General features: G+C 43.6%; 1 protein-coding gene across 2 annotated transcripts in view; it reads right to left on the bottom strand.

Moving 5' to 3' along the window:
* LOC117348599 (mucin-3A-like) overlaps positions 1 to 21,211 on the bottom strand; it is a 39,231-nt gene that overhangs the window by 3,379 nt on the left and 14,641 nt on the right. For both annotated transcript variants that reach the window (XM_033920904.1, XM_033920905.1), the window contains exons 4-12: positions 20,683 to 20,747; positions 17,840 to 17,997; positions 16,947 to 17,074; positions 16,420 to 16,478; positions 14,079 to 14,215; positions 10,229 to 10,353; positions 7,079 to 7,137; positions 5,388 to 5,542; positions 159 to 268 (exon numbers count right to left, since the gene is read on the bottom strand). In XM_033920904.1, coding sequence (XP_033776795.1) covers positions 159 to 268; positions 5,388 to 5,542; positions 7,079 to 7,137; positions 10,229 to 10,353; positions 14,079 to 14,215; positions 16,420 to 16,478; positions 16,947 to 17,074; positions 17,840 to 17,997; positions 20,683 to 20,747 — 996 coding nt within the window. The remainder of the gene's footprint in view (positions 1 to 158; positions 269 to 5,387; positions 5,543 to 7,078; positions 7,138 to 10,228; positions 10,354 to 14,078; positions 14,216 to 16,419; positions 16,479 to 16,946; positions 17,075 to 17,839; positions 17,998 to 20,682; positions 20,748 to 21,211) is intronic.

Below are 21,211 nucleotides of genomic sequence, written 5' to 3'. Positions count from 1 at the left end.
AGAACGGTGATGAATTTTGTCACCGTGTCATTCTCTAGTCTGACCTCCTGACATCCCATATCTTAGCAGTTAGGATTATCCCATTCTTAGAATAAATGAAAGTGTGTTCTAGACGTATTAGAATTATTGGATTAGTCCTTGAATCTCTGGGTTCTTACCAGAATAGCCAGAATGGGTATGAAGAGGATGCTCAAGCCACACATGACAATGATGGCAACAGCAAAACCAGGGAAGTCTGTGTACTCAAAAAAGGGATCTGGCTTAGAGTCTACAAGATTAAAAAAAGTAAGTTTAGAACAGGTCCACATTAGAACATTAATCAATGTCTTTATACACTGAACCCTCAAGGATTGGTAAGAATTACGAGTAGAATATTTTAAGACAAACCACTGAAGTCAGAGGTAAACAAGGAAAAACTTGGGAAGATTTTTATACTAAAATAAAATACTCTGCATAAGAGGTTGTCTCAATGGCAGTGCAATACAGATCATGAGTTTCATTTCTACTGCCGAGTGGGTGCCTGGACTGTTTGCCTGCGACCCAAGGCACTCTACCATTTCTTTCCTGGAACAGTGTTTCTCAACTCGGTCCTGGAGTACACCTCTCTTTGCTAGTCAGGTTTTCAAGATATCCATAATGAATAAGCATATAATGGAGGCAGTGTATGCAAGTCAAATTCATGCAAATTCAATGTGGATATCCTGAAAACCTGACTGACAAGGGGGTACTCCAGGACCAAGACCAAGTTGAGAAACGCTGGCCTAGAGAACAAGAAGAAATGCCATCCAGATTGCCAGCAACCCTGGGGGAGGAAAAAAAAAAAAAGTTTACTATTATGTAAACCTAAAAGCCCTCAACTCCCAGCATAGGATGAACTAGATGTGACCAAATAAAGCCTTGCCCTTTCTTTTATGTACTCATAGGATTTCCAACATCCTATAAAATATAAGGTCTGCCTGTAAAGCAAGACCCTGTACAGCAAATGGGATAGTAAAATGTGTCAGTGTTTTGATACTTAAATGAGGAAATATGTTCCAGTGCCTGAACACCTGCCATATAAGTTCTCCCAGGCTATTTCATGTATTCACCATCCAGTGATGTACCAAGGGGGGGGGGGGGGGGGCGCAGAGGAAAAATTGCTGAAGAGAAATGGGGAACAGAGTGGGGAGAAGATGCTGGAAGGGATGAAGGCAGATGCCAGACTGGGGGGGGGGGGGGAGAGGAGGGAAGAAGATGGGTGCCAGACCAATTTGGAAGGTGGAGAGAAGGAGAGGCACAGTAACACAGCAAATGGAAGATGCAGAGAGAAGAGACAGTGAATGGAAGGAATTGAATGAGAAGATGAGGAAAGCAGAAACCAGACAAAGGTAGAAAAAAATATTTCTTTTGCTTCAGGATAAAGTAGTATATTAGTTGTGTTGATAAAAATTTATAAACAAAGCCTTGCCAGCTGAACATCTTTCTCCAGTTCAGCAGCCAGAACTTTGATTTATAAGGAAGGAATAAGCTAAATATTGCAGTACTGAGGCTTGTATGGATGCTGCGGGAATGGTGAAGGGAAGGGAATGGCGGTGACAAAGCGGTGAAGTGGACAGTGCAGTGATGGGGACAGATTTTCCCCCGTGTCATTCTCTAGTGCTCACGTCAAAAGCTTCCCTCTGACTCAGTTTCCTGTTTCTGCTTTTGACTGAGCACTGCATTGCCGATCTAAAGTTCTGTTGATGCCAGGGATAGAAGGAGGCCCGTTGCCGATCTTAAGGGTCATCGCGGGGAAGGGAGGGCATTGCAGATCTTGTTGCCAAAATCAGAAAGGTGAGGAAGGGAGAAAGATGGGCCTGTGGTGGATGGAGAGATTGAGAGAAGGGGGCAGATGATGGAAGTGGGGAGAGAGAAGAGGGCAGATGATGGAAGTGGGGAGAAGGAAGAGCAAATGCTGAATGGAAGTGGAGAAAGAACACATACTGGATGGAAAAAGGGAAAAAGAAAAAGGACATATGCTGGATGGGGGAAGAAGATAGCTAGTGAGATAGTGGAGGGGTGAAGGAAAGAGGTGGCATGCTGTGGGTAGACAGTGAAAAGAGGGAAACTGAGGACTGCATAGTAAGAAAATTTAATTTAGACGGAGGCAGAAAATAAAGGAAGACCAGAGAAGGTAAAAGAGAGGAGAGAGAGAGAGAGAGAGAGAGAGAGAGAGATGCCAGAGAACGGGGAAGGAGACAGATATCTGAGCGGAGGAAATGAGAAGAGAGAGATATGCTAAAAACCACAGGGGGAGGGAAAGAGATGAAAGGAGAAAGATGCCAGACCATGAGGGAACAGAGGGAAGATGATGGGATGCCAGACCAAAGGGGAGGGGGGGGGACTCTAGAGGAGAAATGGCAGGGGGAGACAGTTTCTGGAAGGGGCAGACAGTGGATGGAATGGGCAGATGCTGGATTGAAGAGACAGGGCAGACGCTGGAAGGAAAAGAAGATAAAAGCAGAAACCAGAGACAACAAAAGGTAGAAAAAAATCATTTCTATTTTGTCATTAGAACATATCAGATTTGAAATATATATCCTGCTAGAGACATAACTGGGTACTGCAAAGCCCAGGCAGTGCTTCTTTAGCTTCTAGCTGGCTAAGGGCTCTCTCGGACCAGGGGGCAGTTGACCTAGTTGCACTCCCCTAACACTATTCCTGTCATGTGACTACAATATTCTGTTAGCATGATATTTCTGTGTAGCATTCTATAATAATTTGGCTTGTTCAGTTTTCTTGATAGTAGAGATGATATATGTGAAGGGGAGGGGAGACAGGAGTTTTGTTGGTCCTTGCCCTGTATGTTTATATTTATAAAATGACAATTGTACAGAATATTGTTTCTTTTTATACTTTAATAAAATATGTTCAATATAAAATCATAACAGACTTGTGCGGATGGGATCAGATGGTTTGCGGGGACTGAGCGGAAATGTGTTTTTTTCATTTCAGTCTTAGTAGCTTTCTGGTCCACAAAATAATTTTTATTTCTGCTGGTCCACGGGTGTAAAAAGGTTGAAAAACACTGCTCTAGAGCAGAGTCGGCAGCTGCGCTGAGGTGGAGGAATGTCCCCCCAATGACTCGTCTGCCGGCTTTGCTTCGGAAGTAGTAAGTTATGTTGGAGGGGGTGGACCCAGCATGCACAGTCATCGCAGGTCCTTGCCGCAAGTCCCTGCGTCTGCCGGGTCAACCCCTTCCGACATAACTTGCTTCTTCCGGAGCAAAGCCTGGAGTCATCATGGGACCTTCCAGCACGTGGCTGCCGACTCTGCTCCAGAGCTAGTACGTCGGAGTGGGGTGGACCAGCAGCTACAGTCTTTGTGAGAAAGGAGAAGGACTGCTGGAATGAAAGAGTGGTGCAGGGAGAGAAAGGGGGCAGGGTGGTATGGAAGGGTGGTGCTGATGGAATTGATGTACAGGGAAAGGGGAGAGAGACATAAGGGGGAAGGATACTGGATGGAATTGGATCAGAGGGAAAAAAAGGGGTCAGATGCTGATTGAAGAGGGGTAGATGGTAGTGTGGTGGGTAGAGGGGGAGCCTATGCTGGATGGAAGTGCAGATGAGAGAGATAAGGGATAAGGGAGCAAATGCAGGAAGGAAATGGGAGGAGAGAAAGAGGGGAGGAGACAATGGAAGGGGTAGAGAAAGAGGGCACATGATGGAAGGAGGGGATAAATAAAAGGAGGGCACATGATGGGGAAAAAGGATTGTGTTAGGGAAATACTGGAGGGGGTGAGGGAAAGAGGTGGTGAGCTACAGGTAGACAGTAAGAGGAAATTGATGAGGGTAGTAAGAACGTAATCTAGATGGATACAGAAAATAAATTGAAAAGGAAAATGAGGGAAGAAAGGGATTGCAGAAGAGAGGTGTGGGAAAGGGGAGGAGAGAGATGACAGACCAAGGGGGGTGAAAGGAGAGATGGAAGGGGGAGGCATAGGAGAGAAGATGCCATTTAGGGGCAGAGAGAGGGCAGACAGTGGATGGAAGGAAAAGAGTAACAAGAAGATGAGGAAAGCAGAAACCAGAGAAGACAAAAAGGTAGAACAAAAATTTTCTATTTATTTATTGCTTTAGGAGACATGTGTCACTGTTTCTATGGTGTTGCATTGTATGCAGAGTCCAGCTTCTTGCTGGTTCAATTTAACCTTTGTCTATGTATTTCTATTTTATCCCCCCTTTTACAAAACTGTGAAGCGTTTTTTTAGCACCAGCCGTGGTGGTAGCAGCTCTGATGCTCAGAATTCCATGACCGTCAGAGCTGTTACCACCGTGGCTAAAATCCACACTACAGTTTTGTAAAAGGGGGAGGGGGTTAGTTTGTGATGACATTCCATACTAGGCAAAGGTGTTTTCTATGTTCAAAAGACATGGTTTTCTGTTAGGATTGATCTGTACTAGTCTGGCTTGTTTAGTTTTACAATGGGTGTATTGCTGTTGTACTGCTCACTGCAGTATGAAAGATGCTGCCTTTTCCTAGGTACTCATGTGCAACGTGTGGCTTGTTACTAAAAATCATGTTTTTCGTACAGATGGGGGGGGGGAGCCAAAAAATGATGGGCCCCGGGTGTCACATATGCTAGGTACGCCACTGTCGCCATCCTTTCTAAAGAAATGAGGCTCTCCTGAGTTGCTCTGGTAGCTTAGAATGCTTTGCTTTTTATTCATGTATACATTTAGAAACATGATGGCAGATAGGGGCCAAATGGTCCCATCCAGTCTGCCCATGTGAGATTATATAGTGTCAAGTCATCTCATATAAACTTTTGGTGTAGCCACTGAATAAATTCTAACCTGCCTGGCCTGCCTCCAGTTTAGGTGATATGGCCCCCCAAAAGGGCACCATGTTCACCAATAAACTTGCACAGAAGCATTACTAGTGAATCTCAACTAGTATACTTGAACTATGCCAAGTTTTATCAACTCTGATGTGTACAGTCAAGTGGTCTCCACATAACTGCAAAAACCAGGATTTTATTTCTATTCCTATTTATGTAAACCTCTAAGCCCTTCCCCCCAAAAAAACAACCACCACCTGGTATTGTATTATACAACTGAGCTACATGCTTTCCCTACCATTCTAGAGGAGAGTGTGGTGTAGTAGTTAAAACTACAGCCTCAGCATCCCGAGGTTGTGGGTTCAAACCCACGCTGCTCCTTGCGACCCTGGGCAAGTCACTTAATCTCCCCATTGCCCCAGGTACATTAAAGAGATTGTGATCAGGCCAGACAGGGAAAAATGCTAATGTACTTGAAAAATTCATGTAAAAAAACAAACAAAACTATTGAGCTTCCCTGGGAGAACAGTATAGAAAGTTTAATTAAATAAATACATGCATGCCTGCATAATCAGTTACAAGTCCTTACCTCCAACAGTTAAAGAGGATGGAGCTACCTTGAAAGCTGACCCAGCCAGGATTTTATCAGAACCAATTGAGCTGATGAGGGTTTGTAGAACATCTTGACTAGTTGGTGCTGGCTTCTGGAATATCAGGTCACCTCGACAAAGTACAAACCCACTCCTACAGACAGGATATCGTGCTTTAATCTTTGGACAAGAAGAGCCTGGGCAAGGCTCGCAGTGGATCAGTAAGAACTAGGGCTAAAAATATAGGTTTTGCATACTAAGGCTAATCAAGACATCATACATTGAGGATCAAAAGTGTCCCTCAGAAGATGTGGTCCAGGTGACAAGAATCGGACCTAATCTGGCATGAATCACCCAGGCTGGCTTATGTTATCACTCAAAACTTTCCTTGTAAAAAGTGGTGTTTCATACCCATTAAGTCCAAGATACAAAATTAAAAAATTTTTTTTTTGGGGGGAGGGGGGATGAGACTACCTTTCCCAACGCAAGCTCAACATTTGACTAAGCCCTTTTGGGAAGGCATCTAGATAAACTTTTTAAAGATTTGTTCCCGTCAATTGATACAAGTGAAAGAGACTGAGGTAAGAGAAATCTGCAGGAAATAAAAAGCAAATGTAACCAATACAAATGACTGGGGTAGGCAAGTTTTCAGATTAACAGCTCCCGATTAGAGAATGATACGGTGACAAAATTCATCACCGTTCCCGTCCCCGCGGATAACCGCGGGAAATAAACCCATGTCATTTTCTAGTGTCTATTTCATCCTCTGTCCTTCTATACCAGTATTATTCAAAGAAAAGCTTGCGGGTCAGTCACAACAGCCATTCACACTCTAATTCTTCCCTCTTTCCTTAAAGAATGACATGAAGATGGTTTCTCGTGGTTATCCGCAGGGATGGGAACAGTGATGAATTTTGTCATCGTGTCATTCTCTATTCCCGATCAACAGTCCTGCAAAGACGACAATTTAATTAAGGTCACATGGGGGGGAGGGGCGATATGGGACTCTGAGGTAGAAGGGCACTCCATTACATACTAAAACTAACACATGGAGTACGAAACCTCTATAGCTACTGCAAATCACTTGACCTAGCCTGTAGTGGCAGTATCCCTTTCATATAGGCAGTATCACTGGCATGGGCTGGGACCCCAAACTGATATCATACGCTGGATACAAACAAAGTATAGGCCAGGGGTGTTCAACCTTTTGACTTCCCTGGGCCGCATTGGCCCCCCCAAATTTTTCTGGAGCCCCACAAATGCTGCAGCAAGACAGAGGAGGGAGCCAGCAAGACGGTTAACACCCTAGGGCAGCAGAGGAAAACACTGCATTGCAACCGGGGCCGCACAAAATACTTCACGGGGCTGCAGGTTAGACACCCCTGGTATAGGCCAACCTAAACAAGGATTGTTGCCACTGTACAGCTACGCATACTTCCCAAACCTCAGTATTTTTCAGCAGCAGAGGTCTTCATGTAAATCTAAAATAAGGGCTGCTAAAATTTCAAAGAGGCAGAAGATCAGGCATCCCCATGCAGCACAAATGGACACCATACAGATTTAGCATGTTATGACATCCTCTTCCCCTCCTAGCAGCCTCTATTTGGAACCAGCTAGGCAGCAGCTCTAAAACCCACTGTGGTATTTCCATAGATGGCTCAGCCTAGAAGATCCCCAACATAATACTCACAAAACATCTCTGATCACTACTTGCAAGAAGTTATGATCTTTACTGAGAGCATGGAAAACCTGGAAAAGGTAAGAAAGTGACTTACAAAGACAAATACACAGTAAAAAAAATAAAAAAAAATAAGTCTCATCCGCTTTTCCCTTCTATCATGCCTCTCATCCAGAGTACTCTATTGTAGAGTATATACTAGAAGCTTTTTACATCTTTTAATTTAGTTTAACAAATCTGTATTCTGCACTGACAGGTTCTAGTCAGATAAGTTAGAAAAATCAGCACAGTACAGATCACAAGTCATCCCAATTGTAACAGTGTCTGTATAAAGCCCAGAAACAGTATTTCATAGGAAGAGATCATTTTGACACTGGTCAAGTTTACAAGCGAAACAAGTAGCTCCATGAAACTTACATTTAGGTAAATGGCGTCTCAATGATAGAATACACTCATTGATTTTAGGTACATCCAGGTTTTGTTTTAAGCAATTTAAGGTTATTAGTATTAAATGAGTCAAGTGTGATCAAAAACAAGAACAGCACCATAAATTAGGATACATTTGAGTGTATTAAGATACTTGCCCTTAAAAAAAAAAAAAAAAAGATCCTCTTCCCCCCACTACAAAAATGGGGATCTCTCATATGTTCATTCCCTCTCATCTGCTCTGGCAGTTATTTTGGGTTCATAGACAACAGCGCGAAAGACAAAAGCGCGCGCCGACAATTGAGCACAGTGCGCGCCACCACGCCGCTCTAAATTACAGTTTTTAGGGGCTCCGACAGGGGGTTTTGTTGGGGGAACCCCGCCAGTTTACTTAAGACATCGCGCCGGCGTTATGGGGGGTTGTAACCCTCCACATTTTACTGTAAACTGAACTTTTTCCCTAAAAACAGGGAAAAAGTGAAGTTTTCAGTAAAATGTGGGGGTTACAACCCCCCACAACGCGGCACGATGTCTATTAAGTCACACTCCCGTCGGAGCGCTAAAAACAGTAATTTAGAGCGGCGCGGCGGTACGCGCTGCGCTCAATTGTCTGGGCACGCCTTTGTCCCGACACCGTTATTTTGTGTACAAGATGTGATGTTTTGGTGAATGCAACAAGATGTATCGTTACACACTAAGCATTTCAGCCAGCACTAAAGTCCCAATTTTTAGTCTGCACATTAGAGAATGACACAGGGAGTGATCCCCGCAGCGAACCGCTGCGTGGCTGCGGGTTATGGTGACCTCATTAGCAAATCGCCGCAGACGCGGGGACAAATCCTTTCACCACCCGCAAAAACGGTGAATAGATTTGTCCCCGCAGGCCAATGTCCCCCCTTCTAGGAACCGCTATTTACCTGTGTTTCACCTGCACGTTGCCGCATTGACTCCGCCCCCCAATATACTGGCTCCTCATTTGTCAGATCAACCCTTCCTGCCAATAGAACCCGCCCCCCCCCCCGACGATCGCCAGCAGGAAGGTGCTCAGCCCTTCATGCCGACAGAACCAGCCCTCCCCAACGATCGCGGCAGGAGGGTACCCATCCCCCTCCTGCCTACCCCAACCCCCCCCCCCACGGCCCTCCCGACGATCGCAGCAGGAGGATATCCAACCCCTCCTGCCAGCTCCCCAACAGCCCCCCTATGATCACTGGTAGGAGGGTGCCCAACCCCTCCTGCCGGCCCCCCCAACGGCCCCCTATATCGCCAATAGGAGGGTGCCCAACCCCTCCTGCCGGACCCTCTCCCAACAAACCCCGCCATCCCGAAACACCACCCTTAGTCTTACTTTCCAAGTTGGACCGGACAGCTCCTCGCTCGTCTGGCCAGCAGGCCTGCCTCCGTCCAAATGAGGCGGGCCCACCCCTCCCCTCCCCTGCCTAACCCACAGGATCCTAGGGCCTGATTGGCCCAAGCACCTAAGGCCCCTCCTATAGCGGGAGTGGCTTTAGGTGCCTAGACCAATCAGGCCCTAGGATCCTGTGGGTTGGGCAGGGTAGGGGCGGGCCCGCCTCATTTGGACGGAGGCAAGCCTGCTGGCCATACGTGTGAGGAGCCGTCCGGTCCAACTTGGAAAGTAAGACTAAGGGGGTTCCGGGGTGGGAGGGTTCGTTAGGGGGGGGTCCAGCAGGAGGGGTTGGGTACCCTCCTGCCGGCGATCTTAGGGGAGGCCATTGGGAGGACCGGCAGGAGGGGTTGGGTACCCTTCTGCTGCGATTGTCGGGAGGGCCATTGGGGGGGGGGTCTACAGGAGGGGTTGGGTGCCCTCCTGCCGTGATCGCTGGGGGGGAGGGGAGACTTGCAGCCGTAGCCGCGGTCACTATGCTAATCACGATTAGCATAGTGACTGCGATTAGGTACACGATTAGGTACACGATTTGCCGCGATTAGGTACAGCGGCCGCGTCTACTTACCATGTAGGCTAACATTGTAAGCATTAAAAGTACATGTCGTGTTTGTTTTTGTATAGTTATTAACTAATATTTAACTAAGTTTTAAAGTTTTAAAGAATGTTTCCTTTATATGTAAATAAAGAAAAGTATTTAAAATCGTACCCGTTTGAGGCTTTTATATATGCAGCGGTGACGGTGACGGGGCGGTGAATGGGGTTGCAGTGGCGGTGACGGGGCGGTGAATGGGGTGGCAGTGGCGGTGACGGGGCGGTGAATGGGGTGGCAGTGGCGGTGACGGGAATGGCAGTGACGGGGCGGTGCAGAGGATGGTGAGACGGGGACGGGGCGGGGACCAATTTTTTCACCGTGTCATTCTCTACTGCACATTGCCCATCTGTGGCAATCATGCCTTCATCCTTCTCCCCCATTAAGGATATTCTGCTTCTCCAATTCAAAATGGAAATCTATTCTATTAAATTCCTGAGTCTGTTAACTACTTGTATTGACCCCGAGAGAAACTTGAGCCCTACAATAGCCCAGTAAGAGCACACATGTACACACTACTACTACTTACGTTGTACCAGAGAAATGTAAACCCTCAAAGTAATTTGATATTGTTCAAAATCTGAACGTCAAGACATCATAAGACATGACCATTCAACTGCATTAAGATTCAACGCCAGACACAGCCAGCTTCACCATGTACAAGTGTATGGGGCCAACCCAATCCCTTAGTCATGATCCCATTTCTCGCTGCCAATGAAGTGAACTTCTGGATACGCACAGCGGTGGACAGATCCCTGGTGAGGTTCTGGAACGCCAAAGATGAGTGGTCTAGAAGCTGTGTGTCAAACTTTCTATTTATGACTCTGAAGGTAATGGGAAAAACTTGCAGGTCCAACTGGACACCTAAAAATGGAAAAGGTGCGTTAAAGAAAACACTTTCTTGCATAAAGGGTTGTAATATACAGTGGTACCTCGGTTTACGAGTGCACCGGTTTGCAAGTGTTTTGCAAGACAAGCAAAACATTTGCAAAATCGATACCTCGGAAACCGAGTGCGCCTAGATTTGCGAACGCGCACCCCCGCTAACCGGCACCCTCCCCCCCCCCCGCCGCAACCTGAGGTCCCCCAACCCACCTGAACCCTCTTCTTACTTCAGTGTAGCCTCTTACTGCCAGTGCCCGAAGATCTGCCTCCTGTGCTGGGCCTTGAGCATGTGCGCATGCTCAAGGCCTGAGAGTTCACGTTCTCTATCAAAGAACGTTTCCATTATTTCCTATGGGGAAACTCGCTTTGATAAACGAGCATTTTGGATTACGAGCATGCTCCTGGAGCGGATTATGCTCGTAATCCAAGGTTCCACTGTACTGTATTTCAGGGATTACACATTTATAGAACTTGGTCCTCTTCCCTGCCATTTAAAGGTGGTCTGCCAATTAACCTGGTAATCTGCTGTGGTGGCAAGCCATCAGCAATACAACCAGAGGTTCAGTAAGCAAAATGCGTATAGAATAGCTGCCTTGTCTTAACTAAGTTATCATCTTGCTTGAACCATTGTCAGCTTTTCTGTTTAACTGCAAGTCTATACTGACCACTAGCACTTGACCAAAAGTTGCATACATGCTACTTAGGAAAACCACTTGCCTAACGCTGTCCAAGAAATTTAAAGGCCAAGGTAGGATGGATATTTATCAGCCCATTTCCAATATCCTGTTTTTAGGTAACTGGTCAGAGTTGCTCCTCTATTGTTTTAAATAATTTCCATGTCCAGGCAGGGTTTTTGGCTGAAAAATTTCCATCTTGCACTGATCACACCGACTTTGCTCCTGTTCTTTAGCCTCTTCTGCTATTCTTATTTCACTATTTAAAGTGGATGCTATAAAATGGATGGCCCTGAACAAAGTCCCCATTGAGATTTTACAATCTGCATTCTTTGACAATCTTCATAAGTGTACACTGTGGGTGCCGAGGGAGAGGGCAGTCCATGTTTTTTCAATTTACATGTTGGCAATACCATCATTTCATATGCTGTTTTTTTATATCCCTTAAAAGGTCCACTTAAAATGAATGTGTACAATTGTCAAATAATTGTTAGGTGCCCCGAGGATTGGATAGTCAGGAACATTCAATATGGGTCCTCAATGCTATTCTTATCTGCTCAGGGCCGTAACCTAGGAGAGATGGACTGAAGTTTAACACACTTAAAAAAAATTGATTCAGCAACAAAGGCACAAGCTATCGGAGCTTAGGGTAGTTTACTTAGAAGTACTTCATACTTGCTGTAAGTTCAGAATTGTCCTTGTACAGGGCAGAGTGTGGATGCCTCATTTTGAATGACACCAGGCTTCTTATTGAATATTGCTTCCCCACATTTCAAGATTGCCTGGCTTTTGGATCTAATGGTTCATGGCATAATTCTCGATAGCCTTCTTGTGGTCTTTATATTGAAGAAACATGGGTTCAAGGCACTAGCCTTATAAAGTGAGCTCTTTATTTGTTGGTTAGTCCCAAAGCTGCTATAGAGTTGTGGGAGCACTCTAGAAGATATCCCAAAATGCTCTACACCATAGCACAAAGGCAGACATCCTCCAAAATCAGCAAGGTGTTGTCCTCCAGATGGGTATATAGATTCCATACTATGATGTTTTGAATTCTGAGGTCTCCTTTCCACTAATGGGTTCCTCTGTTATCTCAAGGAATGGGTTTACCAGGGGTTAGGTAAGTTGCCAGCATTTCCCTCCCTCCCTTCTGCTCCCCCCCCCCCCCGAGGGTTACCCATCTCTCTGCATTAGACAGCAAAGTTTAGATTTCTTCCTACTTTTTCAATCAGGGTGAGAGAAAGTCAAAATGATCAAGTCGTCAAATAAAACAGCATGCTTAATACTTCCCAGGAAAATTGAGACATTTTAAGACTGCAATGCTTTGCTAATATTATATCCAAGCAACTAGTTAGCTGAAATGCAAAATTAGTTTTATGTAGATTTAGTTTGCAAATTCACCCCATGGCAAACAGTTTGGCCAGAATCCTTTACTCAGATGAAAGCTGAGTAAAGGATACACCTGACCAGACCAGGCATGGAGTCCAAAGGGAGAAGGTCACCATTCTCACAGAACAGTTGAAAAATTCTCCCCACCATACTTCCTTTTCTCTTCATATTGTGTCTCCTGGATTATGAATCCATTTCCATGTCCCATTCCAGACTTTCCCCGTACCTACCTCTATGAATGTTTCATGTTCCTCACGGGGCTGGGGGGGGGGTCCCATATCCTCCCTCCTCCCCCCCCTGAGGTAAGCTTCTCTTCATTCTGGTTCCCTTCCCAGAATCCTGCTCTTCATGGGTTCTACCTTTGGCCCTTGGGGTTCCTTGGGATAATTACACCTAGAGGAAGGCCCTACATTCTTTGGGCTACTGAACTTTTGGCCCAATGGAGTGTATTTGCACATTGCTGGGGGGTTTGAAGGTGCTCTGTGAGATCTTTAGTAAAGAGGTGGGGCTTTTCTGCACTTTCTAAGGGTACTCTATCTCCCTCATCACAATATTTATACCGTTTCTCTTTGAAGTAAAATTCTTCGTTTGAATTTCTATATATTGCTTCAGTCTAATTTACATTATACTGTATTTACAGCTTGTGTCCTTGGGCAACCTAGCCCTGCCCTTCAACTCCATCCTGTCTTCTTTACTGATATGGTACATACTGAGTTTCACCACCTGCTGTCTTGGGGGCATACACAAAGGCCACTCTTATTCATCAATATAAGGAGCTCCGATAGCCAGTCCATCTTAAAAGGTTAGGCTAGTATGCACTAGTAGCATTCTCGTGGCACTTCTTTACAGTCTGGGTCTACCACCTAAGTAGTTTGTCAAGACTTTTCTTCAGCCATTGGTTAGAATTAGGTACAAGTTGATTTTATTTTAATGCACATGTATTTGCACATTGTACCTGAGTGAACCAAGGTAATTGGCAAGTACATAGCAAGTGGAATTAATGCAGATATAGGTTGACATCCTTTTTAAAAACATATTTGCAAGAGAGGTCAGAATGACCTACTAAAAGCAAAAATTTGTGGCAACCCTTTCTGCAGCAAATTATACTAGGTGAGGGGGTGGGGGGGGAGGGAAGGTAGAAGAAAAATGTCTCTAGTACATGAAAGAAAAAAGGGAATAGGGCATTCCCTGTCCAAGCTGTACCCAATCACTCTCTAAATGGACTAGATCAGGGGTATGGAACTCTGGTCCTCGAAAGCTGTATTCCAGTCAGGTTTTCAGGATTTCTCCAATGAATATGCATTGAAAGCGCTGCATGCAAATAGATCTCATGCATATTCATTGGGGAAATCCTTAAAACCCGACTGGAATACGGCTCTTGAGGACCGGAGTTCCCTACCCCTGGACTAGATCAAGGACATCAAGGATAAAAGGCATGCAAAATTCTTAAGTTGAAATGTGCATAAATAGCGTCTGTGGTTCCTGATTCCAGTGCAGGGACAGCAAGCAAGTGCACACCCATTTGCTGGGCTCTTTCCCATATAATTGGGAACAGCACCACAGAGGAAGCATGTTTCACCAATTGCCAACCTCTTCCTTGCAGCCACTAGCTGTGTGATATAATATTTAAGCCCAAATACTGACCGTTTACCGAGAGAGAGGTCAAATCTACTGATTGGTTGACAAGGTGCTTCAACAGCTGCAAGATTTGGTGGACATCAGTGTGTATTTGGGTGTCGATGTAAAGGTCTCCTTGGCTGAAGAGGTCACCTCTGATATTTCTGCAGAAATGAGATTCAGGTCAATGGACAGATCAGATCAATCGTCTTGTATCAAGAGTAGTTACAGCCAGAGGCCATCAATGAAAGAGGATCCACTGAGCCACAGTATGGTGGCAGACCCAGGAACCATATCTATGTGAATTACTGATAGGGCTGTTTTCACCTATGCATTGCAGAGATCACTGCATAAGCATACAGTATTGCCCAATGACTACTAGCCAGTAATCAAGGTCTGGATTTGGGGCACTAAGTGTTACCACATTACCAATACTCAAGTACCCGAGTGTAAAAACTGCATAAGACAACCTCCATTGATAGTGGTATATAAATAGTTATATACTAATTTTCATGGACAATGACAAAGTGAATTTCCCTTATGACAAATGGGCTCTGCCCCGCACATCCCAGGATGCACTGCGATTTCCAAGATGGTGGCCATAAACAGATCTGAGGTATCAGGGGTGGGCGAATGGGCCATTAGACCTGCCTGGTGGTCTAATGGAGTAAGTCGGGGGGGAGGGTCAGGACTGGCCAAGCCTAGCTGGGAAGGGGGTCTCACTGGGCCATAAGGTGTATATTATATTTAACAGGGAGCAAGAATTACTGCACCATTGATTTGAATGCTCATTACTCCAAGCATGGTGCAGCAATATTCCTGTGCTAGGTTTGCAGCAAAATGAAATGCTACTGCAAACCTTTGAGCCATTAGCTCACCAGTTACTAATACAGAACACTGAACACTTATTTGCAAATAACTTGGGAATAATAAGCTGGGATAGTCCCTTCCTGCAACCTACAAGGCCCTGACATTATTCAAGGCATTTCTATCCTACTGATAAAATTAGTTATCCGAGCATGGTAGCAAAATGATGCACCTACTAGCCTTTAACACTCTAATGCTATCCTCATAAGCAGGTTGTTCATTGGACAAAATTTGTATTATTCATTAATGTTTATTAAAATTTTTGACCGCACTTCGGTTTAGCAACAGCATGGTTTCCAAAAATAAAGAGAAGAGAAAGGAATGCCATTTAAACATAGAAAAGCAAAAAAGATGAAAATAAAATGCAGAAGTTTTCACTGACTTTTCAGGAAAGACCAGCTCTTCCAGTTTGATGTGGGGGGGGGGGGGGGGGGGGGAGGGGGGGAGGAAGAGAAGGGAAGAAAATTCTATCTAATATATGAAGTCACTTGGGTAATGTGGCTGAAAAAATAAGGATAATGAAACATCTTTGTGCAAGCTAAGTCAGGCAATAATAGGCTTTGTTGCTTGGAAATCGTCTGCTGTTTGGTTTGTCTTCACACTGAGAAAAGCACTAAGCTATATGCTGTTGGTACTTTTTTTTTTTTTAACAGAGTAAAAGCAAACCAAGTTATTTGTGTGATATATTCTGAGGGCTGTTCTTGATATATTTTGTTCATAATTAGAAATAAATTATTGTCTGGACTAATCATTGGTGTTGAGTTGGTTTGACTTTCTGTGCACAATGCAAAATCCAGTATGCCTCAAGTTGTACTTTTGATGTCCTTTCAATAAAAATAAAAATTAGAAGAACCTATTACAGGCTTAAAATGTTTTATTTGCAATTCCTTAGGTCCATAAAATTGCATAAAATCATCTTTCTGCTTTGAGCAGGGACAGTGAGGGAGTTGGAGATGAATCTTTGTACCGAGGCCACTCTACGTGCAGATACCCTGAAAGCTTTTCTGGTTACATAGTTTCAGCTTAGAAATTTGTCAGATGTGCGTGATGGCAGTCTCATGCTCTTCAAGCTTCCCTTAACCAAGGATATGATAGTTATGTAGATCTTTGTTATACATGCTACTCAATTTAACAATTCCCCTCCCCATGTTTATCTTTTCTAACTCCACCTAGCTCATACACTGCAGTACCCATCCTTATCCAGGGGCTATGCAATCATGGCATTAAGGACTATTACCAAGTACAGTTCCACAGTGATGGACACTCTCCAAGCCTTGGCTAACCCAAGGAGAACCAAATTTAGTCTTCTGCATAATTTTCCCCCCCTCCCTCCCACCACCACTGAGCTAACTCATGTTATACTATTGCACCACAGTACCTTAAACAAACTAAGAATATCTAAAAAATTAATACTTTGCATTTAATCAGCAACATGAATTCCCCCCCAATACCTTAATATAGCATTCACACCAAAAAAGCTGGTATTTTTACAAGCACTTACCTTACTTCCACAAACTGAAAGAGACTGATAGCAAACTTTCTGCTCAGAATCCGAGTCACCTGTAAGCAAGAGACAATCAGTAAGGTGGCCATGATTTCTAGACCTCGATTTCTCTGGCTGCTAGTCATAACAGGAGTACTTCATGTGTGCCACTAGCTGCAGCTCACATCTATAGTCCCACAACTCATCTTCCCCTACATCTTCTGGAGACTCCAACCCAGATGAATTTCATCCATGTATTGAAACTGCTTCCACAAGCCCTCCCCACCCACTACATACTTCAGTCTGTTTACCTTAGAAGGATGAGTATCATATTTGCTTTATAAGGGTAAAGTTACCATGATATGTTACCCACAAAATTCTGAAATCAAGTAGACTGCTTATAAAAGCATTTATAAGTTTGATGTGGAGAAATATACCTGTGTGGAAGGTTGTAGAATGGCAGGGAAATGTTTCTGCCCTATAGTTACTCATCAATTCACAATTAAAATGTCTTTGGCATTTCTGGGACAGAACTTAAGACTTACCTCATCTTTCAAGTTACTCAATGACCCCATGGTGGGCTGCAAGAAGTCAGACAGAGCCACAAAACCCATTCTCAAAGTGCAGAAGGAAACAGACAGCATCTCGGGCTCCAGATTTTGCAGGGTATAGTCTATCAAAAAAAAAATTAGTATCTTCTAGGAGCAAGGAGAAAAAGTGGAATAGATTTAAGAGTGAAACTAAAACCTAAGCAGAAAGCAAAGCAGAGAAATCATAGGCCAAATGAACAAGATATGGTAAAAGTCTAGTGCTCAAATAAATCTCTCTTCTAGAAGGCACAAATGTAACACCTATTCTATAATATATCATTTGACTTAGATTCTACTTCCATGGTTTAAAGTTTTACACTAGGCAGAGTTTTATTTCAAGCTCTTAAGGGGCATGATATTTCAAATGCTTTTCTATGGAGAGTGAACATAATTCAAATTTTGGCTGTCGGTGACTAGTCTGTAGATAAAAAGGGGCTGGCCCTTGTTTAAGGCAGCAATGTTCAGCAGTACGCTAGATAATTAAGCGCAACACTGTTGAATATACGAGTTAAGCATTGGTACTTAATGTCAGTAGGCCAGCTGACTACTGGGCCCATGATTTCTAATTTGGGAAAGGGTGTGTAATGGGAAGATTCAAGCTGTTAATGTCTCTGGAAGCTAGAACCTGTACCCTAGCAAGGCTAAAAAAAATTTTGGCTGCAATGGAGGTACTGCCTGTCTATCTCTCCCTCTCCTCCCCCTCCCCCCCTAAAGCTCCTATCTTTCCAAAACCACCGATAGTGGACTCCAAATAAAATTTATGACATGTTTTGAACAGAGAAAGATACTTGTGTGGTACAGGACAAGTTATTCACAAACCACTGTGGTGAAGTTGACTAGTTGCTTACTTTTTGACTGGAGAGAATGGACGTCTATTGACCAGTTGAAAAGGACACTTGCTTTCTTGTACACCTCGGTGACAACCGTGCGAATGATGTCAGAGCTAGAAGGTATTGGATGGTCCTTTCTGAACTTGACCTCACAAAAAACCACCAAAGAATCATTTCTGCAGAAGAGGAGAGATGGACAAGTAAGCTACTATTTTAAGGGACCACTCATCTGAGGATATTTGTTCAAAGCACACAGTTTGAGTGATGAATGTTCAAACCACCATGGGGGCCAAACGCAGCCCCCCCCCCCCTAGGTCCATGGAAATATATGCAGAAGTATCATTAACCAGCATTTTTTTTGTTATCCAAAATACAGAATAGGCAATCTAGCAGTTTGTTTTCAGTTTTGCTTACTGTACAAGGGGTCACTGAAAAGTTCTCAGCCCAACCAACAAAGTTGGGGCAGTCTCCATCAAGGGCTATACACTTAGTCCAGTGATTTTCCACTTTTTTCCATTCTGCTGGAAAAATACAGAACAAAAGTAGAAAATTGCTGGACTACTTTGTTGGTTGGGTTGAGAACTTTTCAGCAGAACCTCATATATACTTGAAATAGACCCATCTGAATATAAGTCAAGACATTTCTAGCTTCTCCCCACCACCACATAGCTATTACAGATCACTTGACCTAGCCTGTAGTGACAGTATTCCTCTCAAATAGACAATAACATACCACACAATGTGTCAAGACCTAGACTGCTACCATAGGCTTAATACAAGTCAACCGCAAGCCATTTTGAACAAGGATTGCTGCCACTGTACAAATCCTTACCAAACTGATAGTGACTAAGATTCCCAGTATCAGGGAAGCATAGAGGTCTTCAAAGATCCAAAGAAGCAGGGGAGAAGACATCCCCATACAGGGCAACAAGCCATAGTACTGCCTGGGGTGTTGTGACCATTTCTTTTCCTCCTCTCCCCACCTCTATTTTGGATCCAGCTAAGCAGCAGCTCTATGCAACACTGGTGGTGTTTCCATAGAAGCAACAGCAGTGCATGGTTTCTCTCTCCCTCCTACTGACCTGCTGTTCTTCAATGGAAAGAAATCCACCAACTCCCTCTACCAGCAACTGAAGCTACAACCTATTCACACAGATATGCTAAGGAAATTCTCATTGGCCCACGCATCTCAAAAGGGTTTATTTTTGATTAGTCCCCTCCTTTCTTCCTTCCCCTTGGTGACCTACCCCCACCCAAACCAGCAAAGCTTCTATCCCTTCCTCTGCCAAATAGGCAGATCTTGCACATCCTTCACGTCCTCCACCCCCCCCCCCCCCAACCATGGGTAGCACCCCACCGGGCTTATCGTTTCACCTTTGTGATCTAGTGGTATGTTGGACCAGGAGCAATCCTCACTAACTGCTGCCCATGCTGCTTCCATAATAATAATAATAAAAAATGGCAGCCATAACTTCTAGCTGCAGTCTAGCGAGATTCACAATGGCTGCAGTGACATCTAGTGGTCCAATGAAGCTGCCACAGACTAAAGAAAAAAATCATTTTACTTTAGTCAATGATATACAATACTATGCCACAGGTAGTCTATGTAGCTCTATGCATTTTCAGTTCTGATATTATGCAGCATTACAAAAGGCCACATGAGTGTCAGTACAACCCCTAGTAGGCTACTTCTAAAGGTTGCGTGCTCCTTCACTAGTGGAATGGAGCATCATGGCTATATTACATTTAGCTACAGAAGGGCTCAACATTAATACTCTTAAGGTCACCAGAACTTGAGCCTTGCCTATTTTACCAAAATCTCTCTAGTTCCCCTTTGAAAGATATGGTAAGGAAAAAAAAAAAAAAAATAGAATGGCCAGAGACTTCTGTTTTTGGTAACTATGAATTTTATTCTCTCATAAGCAACAGAATTATCAAATAACTATTAGATTATTGTGCCTCCTTATTTTATATCTAAAAAATGTCTAACTTTTAAGAGTGCTTCAAAATTTTTAAACAAAACCATTATTGTACTTATTGGATGTGCTCAGACCCAGTGCTGCCACTGGATAGGCAAGGGTTACCACGGAGTCACATCAATGGCCCAGAACCGCCAACCCAATGTCACATTATTGCAATGCATTTAATGTCAACCAATATATTTTAACCAAAAGTACTTTTCACTTATGTGAATGGCAGTTCCACTGCCACCATATTGCCTTGTCACTAGAGCTTTAACACCCCATACCATGCAATGTGCACTCTTAAAAATGAGTGCAGACAAGGCCTGGTTTTCAATGTAAGTGGTACACAACGTTATCTCTGTACATCCTGGTCTAAAATTTTAGGGAGCTCCTGTGTCTCATTCACAGGTGACAATATGCAACTAAATTATGTGACTATTCATAATTTTTCCCAGAAAAAAAAACCAAAGATCTAAAATATTGATAATAGGATCCATGAAGTAAAAAAGCCAGCCAGCCAAGATTTAGTCTGATTTTCTAACAACCTATGTAATAAAAAAGTGAGCTCAGTGTTTATTAAGTACTGTTAGAGTGATGGCTTTAGTCATGTTTTCCCAGAGTCACTTGTATATTCTGTTCACAAGGAGGATGCGTGCAGTAGTGTCCTCATGAAAATTTTGTTTACAAAAACAAGCATCATATTCTGTCACTATAGGCCTCTTGTTTATGAGGAGAGAAAAGTGATTACTGTAGGCATAGCTATAATTTAAAGACTAAGCACTTCTGATAAGTAAAAATATTCAAACTGCTAGAGTTTAGTGACTAAACCTCCATGGACTTTAGAAGTTCTCTAGCAAGACAGTGACTAGAACATTAACAAGCTAGCAGAATACTTACAAGAAGAGGAGCACATTTGTTTGGAGATAGCGCTTGCCATATCTTGAGAAAAACATTTTATTTAACTGGAAACAGAAGACAAAGAGTATTAGAAGCAAAGTTCATGGACAGATTTGCCTCATCTCAAAGGGCTAAAAGATCGAAGTACTGTACCGATGTGAGCGACTGCTCCATTGAACTTAGTCTAGTCAAGGCAACTATAGACAAGTAATATTTAAAGTCATCTCAGAAAGACTTTAGACTATACTAATATGATCAGAGGGAGCAGGACGTACTGACAAGTTTATTCTGGGAATTCAGTGCATGAGGTGCAAGTGAGTTGGCAAGGAACAAAGTTCAGATAACGAGCCTTGTTCAATGGGTAGCCATAACAGTGGGTTGGATGGCTGTTATTTACCTTTTTGATGCAGCTTATTTTCCTAGAGGACGATACCAGAGTTGTTACCCAAAGCTTTTTAATCAACTAGATTCTCTACTCCTAGGAGCTTAGACATTTTGTATTTAATATACCGTTTTAAAAGTACAAAAA

The sequence above is a fragment of the Geotrypetes seraphini genome, chromosome 14, assembly GCF_902459505.1.
Source record: "Geotrypetes seraphini chromosome 14, aGeoSer1.1, whole genome shotgun sequence".
Taxonomy (NCBI): Eukaryota; Metazoa; Chordata; class Amphibia; order Gymnophiona; family Dermophiidae; genus Geotrypetes; species Geotrypetes seraphini.
This window is presented reverse-complemented; position numbering and strand designations above follow the sequence as displayed.